The sequence below is a fragment of the Mustela putorius genome, unplaced genomic scaffold (genome assembly GCF_011764305.1).
Source record: "Mustela putorius furo isolate JIRA1106 unplaced genomic scaffold, ASM1176430v1.1 tig00000083_pilon_pilon_pilon, whole genome shotgun sequence".
NCBI lineage: Eukaryota > Metazoa > Chordata > Mammalia > Carnivora > Mustelidae > Mustela > Mustela putorius.
Genome location: NW_025421273.1, coordinates 43814764 through 43835121, shown reverse-complemented (window position 1 = coordinate 43835121; position 20358 = coordinate 43814764). Strand labels below are relative to the sequence as shown.

General features: G+C 36.1%; 1 protein-coding gene across 2 annotated transcripts in view; it reads left to right on the top strand.

Moving 5' to 3' along the window:
- The window catches only part of PDS5A (PDS5 cohesin associated factor A), a 143060-nt gene that overhangs the window by 106818 nt on the left and 15884 nt on the right, over nt 1–20358 (top strand). For both annotated transcript variants that reach the window (XM_004764023.2, XM_004764024.3), the window contains exons 24-30: nt 1292–1415; nt 1713–1917; nt 2425–2539; nt 12981–13113; nt 13693–13812; nt 17418–17480; nt 18194–18339. In XM_004764023.2, coding sequence (XP_004764080.1) covers nt 1292–1415; nt 1713–1917; nt 2425–2539; nt 12981–13113; nt 13693–13812; nt 17418–17480; nt 18194–18339 — 906 coding nt within the window. The remainder of the gene's footprint in view (nt 1–1291; nt 1416–1712; nt 1918–2424; nt 2540–12980; nt 13114–13692; nt 13813–17417; nt 17481–18193; nt 18340–20358) is intronic.

Genomic DNA, 20358 nt, shown 5'->3' with positions numbered 1-20358 from the left:
AAATCTTTAAAAAAAAAAAAAAATGTTACCCTTTTGACTCTCTATTTTTACAGTCATGATAAATTTTTAAAAATCATACAAAAACATATGTATAAGCGTGTTTTTTCCAGCATTTTTTATTGTCACAGAAAATAAGGGCATAGTTAATTGTGGAACACACATGTCATGAAATACTAGGCAAATCTTAATTAGGTATTCTGTATATCATGGTTTAGCTTGAGCTCTAGAATCAGAAACTTCTGCAACTCTACACTCCGTTTACTAAGTGTGTGAATTCTATAAATCACTTTTCTAAGCATCAATTTCTTCATCTTATAGAGTGAAAATTAAATGAGATAAAGCTTGTGAAGTGTTCATACACTGCCTAGCACAGACTTAAGCACCCAGATGATAGCTGTTTTTTTTTTTTTTTTTAATTCCTCAGTCATTTGTCTGAGAAGCCATTTGAAGTTCCCTCAAGAGTACAGGTGTTCCCTTTGTTAGTCCTATTGTTCTGGAGTGCCACGTTTTCTCCTCTTATATGGTAGTGATGGACTAAGCCAGCTTTCCACATTTCCTGAAGTCTTTAAAACATCATAACCATGCTATGTTTAACCTAAGTTGAAATAAGACTGTTCTTTTTTATTTAAGACTGATTTATTGTCACATTTTACCATTTAGGTAATAAAAAACTACCAGGCAGGAGTGGAAGTGCTGGACCTCCTGGGGTGCGGGGGGCCTTTGGCTTACAAAAGGAAGTCTGTCCCAGAGATGAGTAGCCTAGATAGACACTGGCTCTCATTTCCATGTCCTTTCCTTTTAGATATTTGTCTGATACCTCCCCTTCTGTGGTGTAAATCAGCTCCTCATTGCTAGCCCCTCCATTTCATCAGATGTTAGACGTGTGCATTTAAGAACTGTAGGAAATAGATTTAATATGATAGGTGATTTAATTGAGTATTTTACAACAAATGTGTATTCCTCGAGGAATACTGTTCCTGATAGAAATGATTCTTCTTGGCATTGCAGTGATCATAAATGTGATCACAAGCAGAGCTGCTTGTTTATGGTAGAGGATCTATGCTAAAACATAACTGAAAACGAAGGCAGATAAGTTTATTTTTAGTCACAATGATTTGAGCCTTTTTCCCTGTGTTGAGTTCAAGGACTCAAGGTAACTTTCCCAGATTTGTACATTATATGTCATTTTAAGCATAAAGTTAAAGACCTTAACACTCAAAAAGGGATCAAAGCATTGTTATCAATGATAATGGTTATAGGAAATGTTTATTTCTTTTTTGTTTGTTTATAGTAAATCTGATATGTCTCGCTTGCGATTAGCTGCTGGTAGTGCCATAATGAAGCTTGCTCAGGAACCTTGTTACCATGAAATTATAACCCCAGAACAGTTCCAGCTCTGTGCACTTGTTATTAATGTAAGTAGTCCTCTTATTTTTGTCAATTACTTGGCCTTCAAAGTTAAATACATTTATTTTCTGTGGATACAGATCCATTTACTGTGTGCACAAAGGAATTGCTATTATAACTATGTTAACTAAACATCTTCTAAGTATTGTTATGTATTCTCCAATAAATCATTTTTTTAAAATGAGGACTTTTGGAACAAACTGCTCTTTTGTTTTCCAGTTTTTTTTCTGAACTAGGTTATTTTGTCATGGTTTTAAAAGTACTGACATTTTTATTGAAGTATTTTTGGTTTTATGCTGCTGTAGGATGAGTGCTACCAAGTAAGGCAGATATTTGCGCAGAAGTTGCATAAGGCTCTCGTGAAGTTACTGCTCCCATTGGAGTATATGGCGATCTTTGCCTTGTGTGCCAAAGATCCTGTGAAGGAGAGAAGAGCACATGCACGACAGTGTTTACTAAAAAATATCAGTATACGCAGGGAATACATTAAACAGAATCCCATGGCTACTGGTAAGTAATTTTGAAAGCTCCAAGTGTGCAAGTGTGTCTTGTGAGTGTATCGATTTGTAGGGGGCGTTTATTTCATATCTTTCCATTATAGTATATTTATAAGAACACTACAGTTTTTATAGAATGCCGTTGCTATAGTTGTGATATACTTAACATCTAAAATCCTGGTTTCTGAGTGTTATGATACATAAAACTGTTTGGAGGAATTGTATTTTTCTTACGGGTTCAGCAGTGTGGCTTGATTTAAACACATTGCTCAGATGTCAGAGAGAAGAGAATTATTTTCCCAGCTTTACGAAGGACTCACTGTATAATCTCAAATTATCCTTTTGGCTTTAATAACTTTCAGCACTGAAATGCATTTCAGTATCATCTAGATAGCAGGTTGCCTATAATTTTAAAATAACTGAGGAAAAGATGGAAACTGGAGTGGTTTGAATGCAAAATTAGAGGGGCATTTTGTAAAAGCTGTTATGGCTATTGTTAATAATAATGTTTTCACTTCAGAGAAATTATTATCACTGTTGCCTGAATATGTAGTTCCATATATGATTCACCTGCTAGCCCATGATCCAGATTTTACAAGATCACAAGATGTTGATCAACTTCGTGATATTAAAGAGTAAGTCATGTTGATTTTCAAGAATTTTAGAAACTTTTACTTATTGAAAAATGACAAATTTTTTCCTGTTACTATTCCCATTAAAATAAAAACTTCTTTGTGGTTTTGTTTATTATAAATTTCATCCTAGAAAATTTTCCCCATCTGTCAGGTTCTTTTTGATTCTTTTGTTTCCTGTTTGCAATTAACTGAGACTTTGAAACAGGTTAGTTTGGTTATTTTAGTTTTTATATTATTTTCACTATTTGTATTAAGATAGGTTTCAGTTACATCAGCTCGATAATTTTGAAAGCCATGTAGTAAAAATTTCTCTCCTTGAAACTAAACCTTACTTTCATACTCAAAAGATGCCTTAAAAATAAGCATGTACACATGAGAAATTCTGTAGCAGGATTATGGTAGTACAAAATTAGGCTTGTTACACCAGTCACAGAGAGATTTGTATCTAGTGGAAACACAGGCAAGTAAACAGTTAAAAAACACTTGTGAATAAGTGGTACTTGTGTAAAACAGAGCTTTGTATATGATACAAGGTGAAAGAGTGAGAGGCAACCTAAGTTTGTCTACAGATAACTGCCAATAAACTGTTTTTTTAATGGGGAATTAAGAATTGATTTGTTTTGCTTTTAAATTCCACACCACAACATTTTACTGAAAATGAAGTGATTTTTAATCTATAGGTAAAGGACTTTTTAAATGATACTCAGGTTGTTTTTTACAAGTTTGGTTTTAAAATAGATTTGAATTCACAGTAGATCTTACACACAATGATTTCAATAAATCAAGCCCTCCAGAGCACAATGTGGAGGTGTAACAATTATGTGATGACTTCTTAATAGTGCAAGAGTACAAAGACCTTTGAAAGAAATTAATCTTTCTACAGTATTAATCCCTAAAAGCAGTTTTCCTTTATAGATGACAGCAGTATTACCAGTTTCATTTACTTTTACTTTATAAAAGAACTCCCAAAGGAAGAACTTTCTGGAGGTTTTCCCTGGTATATACAGCTATATTTTCTGTTGTGCTTATAACATCTGCACAGTATGGCACATCCAGATCCAGATTCTTATGATCAAAGGCCTTCATAACTGCCTCTTCCGTGTACTCTCTGAGGTCAGTCAGATTCATAACCATTCCTGCAACAGGATAAGTGTTCATAACTGTGCCCATAGTCATTTGGATTGTTGAATTTCCCAAACAATTTCAGATTTTCATTACTCGGAGGTTTGCTATAGAGCTGATGGGTTGTGCTGAGGGAGACAGGGTGGGACAGTTAGGCCCAGTGGCCAATGATGACCACATTGATTGCCTTGCCTCCGACCTCCAGGAAACTTTAAAGCAGTATGTACTTTCTCTCCTCTTATCATGATTTTTGCTTTGCACTCTTAAACTGGTGTCCTCAACTTGTATATGAAAGTATTATAGGGGGGCACCTGGGTGGTTAAGTTGGTTGAGTGTCTGCCTTCAGCTTAGGTCGGATCTTGGGGTCCTTACTTTCTCTCCTCTTACCATGATTTTGCTTTGCACTCTTAAACTGGTATCCTCAACTTGTATATGGAAGTATTATAGGGGCGCCTGGGTGGTTAAGTTGGTTGAGTGTCTTCAGCTTAGGTCGTGATCCCAGGGTCCTAGGATCAAGACCCACAACAGACTCCCTGCTCATTGGGGAGCCTGCTTCTCTCTCTCACTTCCCTCTGAACTCCCTCTCTCCCTCTCTCTCAAATAAATAAAATCTTTTAAAAATAAATAAATAATTGTATTATGATTTTTATATGTGTGGCATTAAACCTTAATCCTTATCTCATTTAAGTTTGTAATCAACATTTATCTCTACAGCTTTCGTCACTGAAAATGTGTTAATATCTTAATTCGAAGAGGTGTTATATCTATATCTTGTCCAACGTTACTGTTAAGCATTGGGCTATGAGCTCCTTACATTTTGAGGGCTTGTCATTTCATTGTTGCTGCTTCCAATACATCATCCCAGTAATACAGTCTTTCTATTTCAAATGCTTGAAAATAAGTCTACATTTTAAAAAAAAATTTTTTTTAGGGCTTTTAGTTGTTCTGTATTTTAAGAAGCCATATAATTAGGTTCTAGTCCCAGCTGTATGACTGAAAACTTTACTTCTCTGGCTCTCAGTTACCTTACCCATAACATGCAGGAAATAAAATAATTGCCAAAATGTCTTCCAGTTCTTATTTTTGTCTTGTAAATGTTTACATTTGTATTTACAGGTTTTTTTCTTTAAAAACGTTTAGTTTCGCATTTCCCAGAAAGTACTTCCATAAAACGAAAATATGATGTATGTGTTTGCCTAGGACACAGGATCTAGATAGAGGTCTAGAGGACGTTTTTAGTATATTTCAGTTGCAAAGCAGTCATTTGGAAGAAGGATTAGACTTAAGAGAGAGAACTGATGTGGGAAAAAGAGTACTGACTGGTCTAGAAGTAACTGGAGTTAGAAATGAACTCACTGGCACATGTTTTCTGTCTAGCAGGCAGCATTTTTTAGGATCTTTAAACAATCAAGTTAGCATGTAATTTGAAGTGTAAAATTACATGTTTTTCAAAGTGTGGTTTTTAACTGTGTGGAAATTATTAATTTATTGTGTCACTGTTTGGCTATTCAGAGTGTTTTATGGTTTCATATAAATTTCAGAATTATTTCTCCTAATTTTGTGAAAAATGCCATTGGTAAGGATTGCATTGAATCTGTAGGTTGCTTTGAAATAGTATGGACATTTAATATTCTTCCAGTCCATGAACATGGAATATCTTTCCATATATTTCTAGGTTTTGCAGTATCTTTCATTAATGTCTTAAGTTTTTGATCTATAGATCTTTCATCTCCTTGGCTAAGTACATTCCTAGGTGTCATTCTTTTTGATGCACTTATAAATGGGAATGTTTTCTTAATTTCTCTTTCCGATAATTATTAATGTAAAAAGTACAAGGTTTTTGTGTATTGATTTGGTATTATGCAACTTTATTGGATTTGTTTATCCTATTCGGTTTTCCGATGGAGTCTTTAGGATTTTTGGGGTATAATACCATCTCATCTGCAACTAGTGACAGTTTTACTTCTTCCTTTTCAGTTTAGATGCCTTTATTTCTTTTTCTTGCCTAATTGTTCTGGCTAGGACTTCCAGTACTTTGTTGAATAAACGTGGTGAAGAGTGGATATCCTTGTCTTATTCTTGATCTTAGAGGAAAAGCTTTAGCTTTCACCATTGAGTATGATGTTATACGTGGTCTTTGTTATGTTGAAGTATGTTCCCTCTGTACCCACTTTGTTGAGAGTTTTTCATCATTAATGGTTGTTGAATTTTGTCATTCACTTTTTCTATATCTGTTGAGATGATCGTAGCAATTTTTATCCTTTATTTTGTTAATGTGGTGTACAGCTGAACCGTGCTTCTATCCATGGAGTAAAGCCCACTCAGTCATAGTGTATGATCCTTTCGTTAATGTATTGTTGAACTCAGTTCCCTAATACTTTGTTGAAGATTTTTGTTTCTAAGTTCATCAGAGATATTGGTCTGTAGTTTTTCTTTTTTGTGGCCCCCTTGCCTTGTTTTGGTATCAGGGTACTCCTAGCCTTGTAAAATGATTTTTGGAAGCATCCCCTCCTCTTCTCTTTTCTAGATGAATTTGAGAAGAATTGGTGGTAATTCTTCTTTGAATGTTGGTAGAATTCACCAGGGAAGCCATATGGTCCTAGACTTTTGTTTGTTGGGCAGTTTTCAGTTACTAATTCAATCTCCTTCCTAGTAATTGGTCTTTCAGATTTTCTGTTCCCTATGATCCAGTCTTGGTAAGTTGTATATTTCTAAGAGTTTATCTATTTCTTTGGAATGTTCAGTTTGTTTGCATGTATTTTTCATAGCATTCTGTTATGGTCCTTTGTACTTCTGTGGTATTAGTCGTAACCTTTTGTCTTTGATTTCTGATTTTTGAGTCCTCTTTTATCCTTCATCAGTCTAGCTAAAGATTTGTCAATTTTGTCTTCTCAAACAGCTCTTAGTCTCATCCATTTTTTTTTTCCTATTGTCATTTTAGTCTATTTCACTTATTTCTGCTCTGAATTTTGTTTTTTCCTTACTTCTTCTATCAGCTTTGGACTCTATTTGTTCTTCTTTTCTCCTAGGTATAAAATTAGTTTCTTTCTGGAGATAGGTGTTTATCACTATGAATTTCACTCTTAGAGCTTCCCTGGTTGGATGCCTTTGCTGCATCCCATAAATCTTGGTATGTTAATTTCCATTGTTGTTTGTCTCAGGTATACCCTTTATTTCTCTCTTGATTTTTCCTTTGACCCAGTGATTGTTCAGTAGCATGTTGTTGAATCTATACATATTTGTGAATTTTTCAGTGTTCTTTGTGTAATTAATTTCTGATTTCATACCATTATAGTCAGAAAAGATGGTTGATATTATTCAATCTCAAATTCATTAAGACTTGTTTTGTGGCCTAACATATGATCTGTTTTGGAAAATGTTCCATGTGCACTTAAGAAAAATGTGTATTTGTTGCTTTGGTATGGAATGTTCTGTAAATATCTGTTAAGTCCATCTGGTCTAAAATGTCATTTAAGACCATGTTTTTTCTTCTTGGTTTTTCTGTCTGATGATTTGTTCATTTGACTAATTGGGGTATTAGAGTCCCCATATATCAATAATTATAAATACAGTTATTATATTTCTCCTTTTAGGTCTGTTAATATTTGCTTTATATATTTAGGTGCTCCTAAATTATGTTGGGTGCATAAATATTTACAAAGGTTATATCTACTTCTTTGTTGACCCCTTTCTCATTACGTGTCACTTTATTTGTGTATTATTACAGTCATTTTAAAGTGTATTGTGTCTGATACAAATGTAGATACTAAAGCTTTATTTTGGTTTCTATTTGCATTAGTATCTTTTTCCATCTCTTCACTTTCACTGGGTGTGTCTCTTGTAGGCATCATATAGATGAGTCTTGTTTTTTTAATCCATCCAGCCATTCTGTTGTCTTTTGGTTAGAGAATTTAATGCATGTACATTCAAGGTAATTATAGGTAGGTATGTGCTTATTGCCATTTTGTTAATTGTTTTGTGGCTGTTTTTGTAGTTCTTCCCTATTCTTCTTTTGCTTATTTACTGTGTGGTTTAATGATTCTTTAGTAGAATGCTTATATTCCTTTCTCTTTATCTTTTGTGTATTTACTGTAGGTTTTTATTTCTTGGTTACCATGGTGCTTACATACAACTTATAATGGTATAAGTTGATAACAACTTAAGTTTGATCCCATTGTAAATCTCAACTTTTTTTTTTTAATTTCATGGGATGCTATTTTATTTATTTATTTATTTATTTATTTATTAAAGATTTTATTTATTTGAGAGAGAGAAGGAGCAGGAGTCCCCATAGAGAGAGGAGAAGGAGTGGGGAGAGAAGGAATGGGGAGTCCCCTGCTCCCCACTGAGCAGGGAGCCTAGTATGGAGCTCCTTCCAGGGACTTGGGGATCATGACGTGAACCAAAGGCAGACACTTAACTTGACTGAGCCACCAGGTGCCCTTAAATCTCAACATTTTAACTCTCTTACCCACATTTTATGTTTTTGATGTTACAATTAGCATCTTTTTATCTTGTGTATCTGTTAATTACTGAATCATAGTTACTTTTACTACTTTTGTCTTTTAACCTTCATACTAGCTTTATAAGTAATTCACTACCTTTACTATACTATATATTTACCTTTCCAGTGATACTATTTCACATGTTTTGTTGTTACTAAATAGGGTCTTTCTTTTCTACTTAAAGAAGTCCCTTTGATATCTACAGTGTTTGTGCTGAACAATGCGTTAGGTAGTCCTATGGGGATTCCCATAAAAAAATTTCCCATTTTTTTTCTCTTGTTGCTTATAATATTCTCTTCCTGTCTTTAACTTTTAATTGTAATGTGTCTTGGTTTCTGTCTCTTTGGGTTCATATGTTTTGGAACTTCTGGGCTTCCTGGATCTGGCGTCTGTTTCCATCCCTGTGTTCAGGAAGTGTTAGCTATATTTCTTCAAATAAGATTTCTGCTGCTTTCTTCCTCTTCTGAAAGCTCTACAATTCAAATATTAGTTCATTTGATATCCTTTGATTTCCTGAAGCTATTTTCACTTTTTATTTCCTTTATTTTTCTTTTTGTGCTTTGATTGGGTAAGTTCCACTGCCTTTGCTTTAGGTTGACTGATCCTTACTTTCTGTTTCATATCTGGTCTGCTGTTGAACCCCTTTGTTGTATTTTTCAGTTCCATTATTATAATCTTCAGCTCTAGGAGTTCTTTTTTCTTTAAAGATTTTATTTATTTATTTGACAGAGAGAGAGGGAACACAAGCGGGAGGGAGTGTAGAGGGAGAGAGCCCAATGTGGAGCTTGATTTCAGGACCCTGGGACCGTGACCTGAGCCGAAGACAGATACTTATGACTGAGCCACCCAAGCGCCTGGCAGCTGTTTGACTTCTCTTTGGTATTTTGTTAAATTTCATCCCTATTCAAGTTCTCACTCTGTTCATCCAGTCTCCTCCCCAGTTTGGTGAGCATTTTATGACCATTACTTTGAACTCAATAAATTTACTTACCTTCCTTTCATTAAGGCTTTTTTATGAGGTTTTATCTTATTCTTTCATTTGGAACATATTCCTCTGTTTCTTCATTTTGCTTGAACCCTGAATAGGTTTCTGGACAGTAAATGAAACAGCCATTTTTTCTAGTCTTGAAGGAATGAAGGAGGAGTTGAACCTTTCTATTCAGCTCTTGCCTAGCTCTTGGTCATCTCTCAAAACTTTGAGTTTATCCAAGCAGCCTGTTATATTTTTAATAGCTCCCAGTAGTTAAGGATGTTCCAAGAGCCGTCAGTGTCCCATAATGGAGGATCTCTGCACCTAGATTCAGATTGACTGGAAGCCAGACCTTCAGGCAGCTGCATTTAAAAGTATGCAGATATATTACAATCCTGAGGGCCCAGGAACATAAGCCTCACTGACTACCAGAGCCTGGTAATCCTGATGTATGTCCCCTAATTGGCATTCATAAAAACTGGGGTTCCAAATGAGTATATGAGCCCTCTTCTGGGAGATAGCAACAAGCTGGAGAAAGACAGAGCACCAACATGACGTTTATAGCCTTTGTTCCTTGAGGAAGCGCCATAGGTCACTAAATGTGTGGCAAACCTAAGTCCTGCCCGTGGTCCAAAGCTCCAGAACAGAGCGGCCTTTTGACAGGAAAAACAGGATCTTAGCCTGCCAACAGTGGTCCCTCTGATTACCACAGTCCCTTGGGACCCTGGAATTCAAGCCCCTCCAGCCACCACAGCCAGGTGATTAAGGGGTGCCCCGTGAGCATCAGGCACCAGACTCAAAGCTCTCTTCCAAGAGACCCTACTCTGGAACATGGCAGAGGGTGAGTATGAAGATAGCACATGCCCTCCAAGTCCCTGGAAAGGATTTCAGTCAGCCTCTAGATGATGGTTTTAATTAGAAGCCTACCCCTTAGTCACAGTTATGATGACTGGCTAATAGGCCTACTTCACAGAAAAACCAGGCCCTGGGTCAGTTGCTTTTTTCTGTGCCTGGGAGAGGTGGTAGCTGGTAGCTGTTTTTTGTGCACTGGTTACAGTCCTTTGGGACCCAGGAACATAAGCCCCAATGACCACCAGTGTCAGGTGATGTAGAAGTGTCCCTTGGCAGCAGTCACAAAAATTGGGGCCCCAGGGAGGGGTCTGAATTCCTTTCTAGGTGATTATTACATTCCCATGTGACCAGACGCACAAGTTTCTTTGCTCTTCAGAGCCAGGTGTTCACGAGATGTCCCCCTGGGCAGCACCCACAAAAATCAGGGCACCAGACATGTGTAAAGGTTCCCTTCTGGGAGCTACTTGTTCTCTGGAGCACAACAAAGGGAGAATGTAAAGATGGTACTCCCCAGTCTCTGTTCTGAAGAGTGTTCCAGCAGACTCCTAGATGTGTAAGTTGAATTAGATGCCTACCCCTCGGGGTTAGGTTTTAAGCAGGTTAACGTTCTTCACTTTAAGCTGCTTCTGAGCTGGGCCCTAGAGTGGGTCAGTTCCAGCACACACACATTTTAAGTGGTATTTCTCCGGATCACTACAGGCTTTTGGGGCCCACTATGGGACATTTTAAGGACTCATCTCTGAAATTTCTGTTTTAGAAGTTGGGGTGACCAGTGTGGGATTTGAACGTTTTACCCCTCAGGAAGAAGCTCCAGGTATTTGAGTTCCTTCCAGTTGTGGGTCACAGCACCAGGTGTGGGGTTTCTGGTGAGATTGTGTTGTAGCCTCTCCTACCCATTTTGATGTGTTTTTTCTCTTGTTTGCCTAATGTGTAGTCATCACTGAGTCACCTTTAGGTTTTTTAAGAGGTAATTGGTTCCATATGTAGCTTAGATGCAGTATGTTCCTGAGAGGAGGTGAGTTTGGGGTCTTACTACATCACCATCTTGAATCAGACCAAGTTCTCTGTTTCTTATTGCTCTTCTGGCTTTTCCCCATTATTGAAAATAAGTTACTGAAGGGGTGCCTGGGTAGTTCAGTTCATTAAGCATCCAAGTCTTGATTTCAGGCCAGGTCATGATCTCAGGGTTGTGGGATTGATCCCTGCATCAGAATCCACGCTCAGCAGGGAGTCCGCTTGAAGATTCTTTCCCTTTGCCCCTCCCCCCATTCGTGCTCACTCTCACGCTTTCTCTTTCTCTCTGAAATAAATACATACATCTTTCAACAAAAGAAGCTAAGATATTGAAATTTCAGATTATGCAGAATCGTGTATTTCTCTTCAATTCTGTCGATTTTTGCTTATGTGATTTGGGGACTCTTAGGTTTGTAATAGTAATATCTTTTTGCTGAATTGAACCTTTTATCAGTGTAGTACTTCTGGGTCTCTTACAATCTTTTTTTAGCTTAAATCTGTTTTGTCTGATCATAAAATAGCTACCAGCCCTCTTTTGGTTATTATTTGCATGAAATATGTTTTTTATCCTTTCACTTTCAGGTCCTTTGTGGTTTTACTTCTAAAGTGAGTCTCTTGCAGACAGATATAGGTCGATCTTTTTTTTCTTTCTTTACTTTTTCCATTCTGCTTATCTCTGCCTTTTGATTGGGGGCTTTAATCTATTTTAATTTGAAGTAATTACCAGTAAAGGTTATTTCTGCCATACAACTATTTGTTTTCTCTCTTATATATGTTGTTATTTAATATCCTTCATTACAGCTTCTCTCTTTTGTATTTACTTTTTTGTAGTGAGCCTTTTTTATTCCCTTTTCTGTATTTTTAGTTACTTTCTTAGAGATTCCAAATAATATTTGTAACAACCTAGATTGAACAGTAGCAGCCTAGTTACAGTAGTACACAAACCATGTCCTACACATCTCTATCCTTCTCCCTTTAGTATTGATATTGTGATAGAAATTATATCTTTTTACATTATTTCCATTCACATAGATGGAATTATTCATGCATTTTCCTTTAAAGTCTTTATGTAAAAATAGTTAAAATTGAAAGTACAGTAATGCTGGCTTTTACATTTACTTATGTGATTGTCTGTAGTATTTGCTAGTGTTCTTTCTTTCTTCTTTTGGTTTTAAGTTACAGTCTATTGTCCTTTTTTTTCAGCCTGAAGAACTCACTTTAATAGTTCCTCTAAAACAGGTCTATTAAAAATGAACTCCCTTAACCTAGTGCTGTATTTCCCCCTTACAGTAGGCTCCCAAAACACTTACATAGAATGTAGGCAAAAAAGTATGCATTCGTTATCATCAAACGATTTCTCCCCTGTTGACGACAGTTAAGAAGTAAGTCCCATGGCTGCCTGAGAATCATCCTGGGAACTGTTACAAACAGGCCTTTCCCAAGATTTCTAAGTTCCCCAGGGCTTCTGATGTTCATCCTGATTTGGGATTCACTTTTACTTAGAAATTCAGGTGTTCCCTTCAGATACTTTATGTGTTAAATGAGTATACAATACTAAGTGGAAGAGCAAAAATAGTTTGAGATGTGACTGCTTAGCTGAATGACTGGTTGCCGTGCGCATGCAATTCGGAGCCATGTCACAGCAGAATTCCATACAAATCCTAGACCTGCACAATTTGCAAATAGAGTGGAAAGACTTTGCTGCCTGCTGGTTTCCTCGTCATTGCTGGGCAGTGACACATGTCAGATCATCTAAATGTCTGTTGAATCCCTACAGAATGAATCTTTCCATGCCTTCTGAAACTGCCAGATTTTCTTATATTAAACTATGTTTCATTTTTAATATTTTATGGTTTAGTTTATATTTTACTCTTATTTTGTTATATCCAAACAACAGACCTTCCCAATAAGATGTTTAATCCATTAAGCAAAACACCTACATTTAGTCTCTTAATAGGCAAATATGTTCATCATTTAGGTGCCTATGGTTCATGCTTGAAGTTTTAATGACAAAGAATGAAAACAATAGCCATGCCTTTATGAAGAAGATGGCAGAGAACATCAAGTTAACAAAAGATGCCCAGTCTCCAGATGAATCCAAGACAAATGAAGTAAGATATGTGTTAGGCCAGTATGTATTAAGATAATTACAGGAAAAAATACTGCGGTCCTTGTCCCACTTGTTTTTCCTATTACATAATAAATCAGATTACAGAATGTTCCTAAAAATACGTATTTATGGTCAGTTTTATTGTGTTTTATTATAATTGAATTCCATTATTTGAGGACTGTTTATTACCCTGAAAAGGACATTAAAACTAATACAGAGCAGGGGGATAAGAACTAATGAAATTTACTATTCTGTAGCTGTCTTAAAATTTTTAATAAGTTACAGACAAGTAGATACTCCTTTCTGTATGTTTCCCTTGGGTTTAGTTGAATTGGTTTGTTTTTAATGCATACTCGACACTCATGTTAATTAGGTAAAGGGTATTTTTGTTTGTTTTTTATTTTTTGTTTTTACCAGGAGGCTACATAAGAAGAAATGCAAACACAAATGTGAACTGTTGGAGGAATAAATAATACCCGTATATCCCTCTTTTGATTTCATTTTATACATCAGGTAGAATTTGTACTTGTGGTTATTTTGTGCTACTGAAAGTTATATGTGATCTTTCTTTCCTCCTTAGAAACTTTATACAGTATGTGATGTGGCTCTCTGTGTTATAAATAGTAAAAGTGCTTTGTGCAATGCAGAATCACCAAAGGATCCAGTCCTTCCAATGAAATTTTTTACACAACCTGAAAAGGTAATTTTTTTCTCTTTATTGTTCTACCACACTAAACTGATTTAAATTTCAGATACCATCAACCCTAGTGGGAAATAGTGGATTGTCTTGACTACAAAGTAAGAAATACCTCTTCATATTTATATCAAGGAATGGGAGGTTGTCTTCCAAAGCCCTGAACAAACGCCATTCTCATCTTGCAGAGTACGAGAATGCAAATCAAGCTTTAAGGTGGTGCTCTTCCTTGAGCTCTTCCTTCTGGATATTTCTAGTATGGAAAAGGAGTTTTCAGATATCTTAAATTATTTTAATTTCATTTTATTAAAACACTGTATTTTATTAGGCAAGAAATAAAATGGTATAAATATTATAAATACATATATAATAGAGATATTATATATACACACACACATGAAATAAAATGTTAGAATTAACAGAACTGGTCTCAGCAGATGATAAACCAGTATTCTAATCAACAGCTTCTAACTCAAGGGACTTTAGGCTCTTCTAAGCTCTTCTAAGCCTCAATTTCTGTTTCTCTAAAATTCAGGTGATAATACCTATGAACAATTATTAATACTATGTCTATAATTTTATGTTTATAAGAGTTTGTCACATAGTAAGCATTCAATAGATGGTAGTAATAATACATCATTATTAATTTGCTACCCGCAAATTAAGTCTTCCATGTAAGTAAATTTTCCAGCTAACTAAAGCTCTTTTTTTTTCCAACTAGACTTTTTTTTTTTAAGTTTTCTATTTATTTCCTGCTTTAAGGAAGTATTTGGAAGTTCAGCCTTCCTGTGCTTTGTTTAAAAAACAGAATCCTAATTTTTTTTTTCTTTTAAATTAAGTAGGCTTCGTACCCAACATGGGGCTTGAACTCAGGACCCTGAGGTCAGGAGTCACATGCTCTTACCAACTGAGCCAGACAACCCCAGAGTCCTAAATATTTTTAATTGGAAAGAATACATCATTTAAAAATGTTTTACACATTTTTCAAACTTTAAGATATGCTTCAGGGTAATACCCTCCCTTAGAGTATTTTACAGAACATGCCCAGGAAATGGAGCTTCTTACTTTTAATGTCATACTTTGACAAAAATTTTAAACAGATTTTCTTTAATTTAGTATTCAGCACTTAGTTTGCCTGGTTTTTGATAGGAATAATAAAGATTACAAAGTTATTTGCTCTCTAATTTAATAGGCACTGGTCTTTTTAAGTAGTCCTACCTGAGCTCTTGAATTTAAATTTACTTTTATTATTGACTTTAGACTTTATTAGGGTTATTGTGACCAGAATAGTACCCAAATAGAACTTTCATATAAGGGGTACCTGGGTGGCTCAGGTCATCTCAGGGTCCTGGGATCAAGTCCTACATCAGGCTCCCTGTTCAGCAGGGATTCTGTTTCTCCCTCTCGCTCTACCTACTACTCCACCTGCTTGTGGTCTCCCTGTGTCAAATAGATAAATTTTTTTAAAAATCTTCATATAATGGTGATTCCATCATTAAGAATTAAATTGTTGGGATGCCTGGGTATCTCGGTTGGGCATCTGCCTTTGGCTCGGGTCATGATCCCAGGATCCTAGGATCAAACCCCACTTCAGGAGCTCTCCCCAGCAGGGAGTCTGCTTCTCCCTCTCAATCTCCTTCTATCCTCTCCTTCTCTCTCTCTCTCTCTCTCTCTCTCTCTCTCAAATAAATAAATAAATAAATAAATCTTTTAAAAGGGGGGGATTAAATGGGGCACCTGGCTGGCTCAGTCAGTAGAACATGTGATGCTCATTTCTCGGGACTCGATCAGGGTCATGAGCTCAAGCCCCATGTTGGATGTGAAGCCTACTTTTAAAAAAGAAAACAGAATTAAATTGCTATTTGTAAGTACACCAAAGTTGAGTTGGTTTTGTTTCGTTTTAGTTCATGTAGGTAAAACTGAAATTTAGTGTTTTTAGCCTTCTTAAGAACTAGGTTGTTTGCTTTTTGTTTGTTGTTGTTGTTGTTGTTTTTAATTAACATGTAATGTATTATTTACGCCAGGGGTACAGGTCTGTGAATCATCAGTCTTACACAATTCGTAGCACTCACCATAGAACATACCCTCCCCAGTGTCCATCACCCAACCCATTGCTCCCCCCCCAAACCCCTAGCAGCCCTCAGTTTGTTTCTTGGGATAAGAGGCTCTTACCATTTGTCTCCTTCCCTAACCCCATCTTGTTTCATTTTTTCCCTCCCTACCCCCCACGACCCCCAACCCTGCCTCTCAAATTCGTCATATCAGGGAGAACATATGATAATTGTCTTTCTCTGATTAACTTACTTCACTTAGCATAATACCCTTAGTTCTATCCATGTAGTTGGAAATGATAGGATTTCAGGGGTTTTAATGGCTGCATAGTATTCCATTGTATATACACACAACATCTTCTTTATCCTGTTGATGGACATCTAGGTTCTTTCCATAGTTTAGCTACTGTGGACATTGCTGCTATAAACATACAGGTGCACCGTGCCCCTTCTGATCACTACTTTTGTATCTGTAGGGTAAATACTGAGCAGTGCGATTGCTGGGTCATAGGGTAGCTCTGTTTTCAACTTTTTGAGGAACCTCCATACTGAAGAACTAGGTGTTTTTGTTTGTTTGTTTGTTTGTTTGTTTTTTCAATAAGCAGCTTTCCTCATTTCCTTTTCTGATATGTTGCTTTTAATCTGGTATAAATTTAAACATTAGTAAACTAAGCATTTTGAGATAATGAGCCTAGTGAGGCTGCAGTATGTCTTGATGGATAAAGTGAATGAACATTGGTACCCAGGCTTTGTAACGTTGATTTAAGCTGCACAAAAGCCTTTGTGGGGGGGAAAAAAGATACAGCTGTGCCTGGCACACATGCTAAAACTGTTATGTCTTTATAGGCACACATAAACCATCTGTTCTTCCCTATGACACCAGTTTGAAAGTAAACTTAATAAAAGAAAACAAAGATAATTTTTTAAGTGAGAGTACTTAAAAAGTTAATAAACTTCTTGGTCATAGTAAATCACTTTACATCATTGTGGTTCACATGGGTGCTGTTTCCCAGATATTTAACAGAAGCATCAAAGTACTCTTAGGTTTCATGTAGGTAAAACTTTCAAGACACCAGTGTCCACATTAGGTTTAATTCATTTATTAGCTATGAAAGTGACAGTTTTTTTCAATGAGAATAATTTTCTTGAAATCCAGTGTGGAGTTATTTTAGTGAATATTAAATGCTTAATATGTGCACTGTACCATTTTGAATGCTTTGGGAATGAAATAGGTTTTACAATAGAGTAGAGAAAGTAGTTCAGTGAATAACCTGGAGACTGCTTGCCCTGAACTATATGAAAAAATAGGGATGTATTTTATTTAAAATGTGATTTAAGTAATTGAACTCTGATATTTGTCAAGTCTGAATGTGCCATTGAGTTAAAGCTAGAGTTAATGACATGGTTCCTTAAATATGCTTTATTTGAGGAATTAATATGTATCCTGGCCCAAATGTAATTGTTATTGTAATGCACAGTGCCTGAAAAGTCTTGTTTGGACAGTGAAAATACACTTGTTCACTTGATTTTTTTTTTTTTTTTTTTTTTTTTTTTTTGTAGGATTTCTGTAATGACAAGAGTTACATTTCAGAAGAGACCAGAGTACTTCTGTTAACAGGAAAGGTATTATGTACTAGATAATTTGGAAATCTTTGTCTCATGTATATATTATTTCTGCTGTTATTAGAAATAACTTTTAAATGTCCCATGGAATTTATCGTTCCTGATTCTTAAGGACCGTATTGTGGCTTGTAGCATCTTTTTCTATTATGGCTTTTTTCTGCCATAAGTGACTCTTGAATTATGATCATGTGTTCTCATCAGTAGTAGTAGGCTTCAAATTACTCAGAATCCACAAAGCAGATTTTCTTGAAAAATGGTTTAATAAACTTAGATATGTAAGATTTAAAAAAAATAATTTTAAAGTATTAATGAGTTATAATTTTTATTCTATAAAAGTACTATGACATCTAAAAGAGCAATAGAAATTTAATTTTTGATAAAAATAAGTGTCTAAACTGTTATTATATACTTGTAATTGTTTATTCGTATGAAATTATATCTTATATATTTTGCTGTGTGTTTCAGGGGTACTTTTTACTTTGATTGAACAATAGGAAATAATTAAATACTGCCTATATAAGTAGGAGTAATACTTCTGACTTGTATTCAGATGAACCCAATTTTACAAAATTTATCATTTCTAATAAATTTAGAATTAAACTTTCCAAAGTAAGTTTCTTGGCTTAGGCTAAACAGTATCTTTTACATGTGTCGAAATTTATGTGAATCCCTACAGTAAGGTATAAAATAACATGCATATGTGTAATTTTTAGCCAAAACCTGCTGGAGTACTAGGTGCAGTAAACAAGCCTTTATCAGCAACAGGAAGGAAACCATATGTTAGAAGCACCGGAGCTGAGACTGGAAGCAACATTAATGTAAATTCAGAGCTAAACCCTTCAACCGGAAACCGATCAAGGCAATGTTTTTCCTCCACTTGTCTTTGTTACTATCACTCTCTACTTGTTTCATATTTTATTTTTACCTAAAGCACTAGATCACAAAAACAGACTTTAGGAAACATTTTGGCATAAAATAATAGTGCTGACTTTTAGTATAATTAATGATGGAAATTCAGAGTACACAATTACATTTTGAACCTATGTAACATTCCAAGTGTGTAAAAAAGTAAATGGAACAGAAATGGAAAATAATTTTTTTTTTTTTTAAGATTTTCTTTATTTGAGAGAGAGAGTGTGAGAATGAGAGAGAGATTGCAGGGAAGGGTAAGGGGAGAAGCAGACTCTGCACTGAGCAGGGAGCCCGATAGGGGACTCCATCCCAGAACCCAGAACCCCAGGATCATGACCTGAGCTGAAAGCAGATAATTAACCAACTGAGCCACCCAAGTGCCCCAAATTTAAGAATATCTAATATATGTTACAACGAATTTATATAGAAATGCCTATATAAAATAATCAAACACTTGGGAAAACTATGATCATAAAACTTTTTTTTTTTTTTTTTTTTTAAGATTTTATTTATTTATTTGTCAGAGACGGAGCAAGCACACAGGCAAACAGAGTGGCAGGCAGAGTCAGAGAGAGAAGCAGGCTCCCTGCGGGGCAAGGAGCCCGATGTGGGACTCGATCCCAGGACACTGGGATCATGACCTGAGCCGAAGGCAGCCGCTTAACCAACTGAGCCACCCAGGCATCCGGATCATAAAACTCTTAAATTGAATTTATATGTATTTTAATTTTAACTCAATAAAATCAGTATAGCATGAGTTAAGATAAATTGTTATAACATCTACTTATAAGAATATTCCATGTTTATTTTAACATATCAGGTCTTTACTGTATTAGCTGCATAAAAATTTCTACCTGACCCTATTCTTATCAACACTAAAAATTGAAGCTTTTATAGATTATAGATTTTTATTCTTTTTTTTTTTTTAAGATTTTATTTATTTGACAGACAGAGATCACAAGTAGGCAGAGAAGCAGGCAGAGAGAGAGAGGAAGGGAAGCAGGCTCCCTGCTGAGGCAGAGAGCCCAATGCGGGGGGCTTGATCCCAGGATCCCAGGACCCATGACCTGAGCAGAGGCTTAACCCACTGAGCCACCCAGGCGCCCCTATAGATTTTTATTTTTACTCATGAAATTTTTTTTTTAAGATTTTATTTATTTATTTGACAGACAGAGATCACAAGTAGGCAGAGAGGCAGGCAAAGAGAGAGAGGAGGAAGCAGGCTCCCTGCTGAGCAGAGAGCCTGATGCGGGGCTCGAACCCAGGACCGTGAGACCATGACCTGAGCTGAAAGCAGAGGCTTTAACCCGGTGAGCCACCCAGGCGCCCCTATAGATTTTTATTCTTACTCATGAAATTTTAATTATAAACTCAGTTGGTTTTGTTTTAAACATTCTTAGATGTAGAACCCCAAATATAAAATAAAATAACATGGAATGTCTACAGTTTACAGAAATGGTGGGTCTCAAAACTCCTCCCCTGCAACCTCTTCTTCCAGCCTTCTTCCTTGCAGAGCATAACAACACAGACTGGAGGGGCACCTGGCGGGCCCAGTGGAACATGCAACTCTTGATCTCAGGATTTGGAGTTCAAGCCCCACTTTGGGCCTAGAGGTTACTTAAAAATAAAATTTTAAGGGATGCCTGGGTGGCTCGGTTGGCTGGACGACTGCCTTCGTTTCAGGTCAGGATCCTGGAGTCTCGGGATCGAGTCCCACATCGGGCTCCCAGCTCCATGGGGAGTCTGCTTCTCTTTCTGACCTTCTCCTCGCTCATGCTCTCTCTCACTGTCTCTCTCTCAAATAAATATATAAAATCTTTTAAATAAATAAATAAATAAAATCTTTTAAAAAAATAAAAAACACACACACTAGAGACAACACAACTATGTATGCACTGTTCATAATACACCAATCACTGTATTTTTACTTTGTTGAAGGGTTTCTTACCCCCAAGAGAAATTCTTA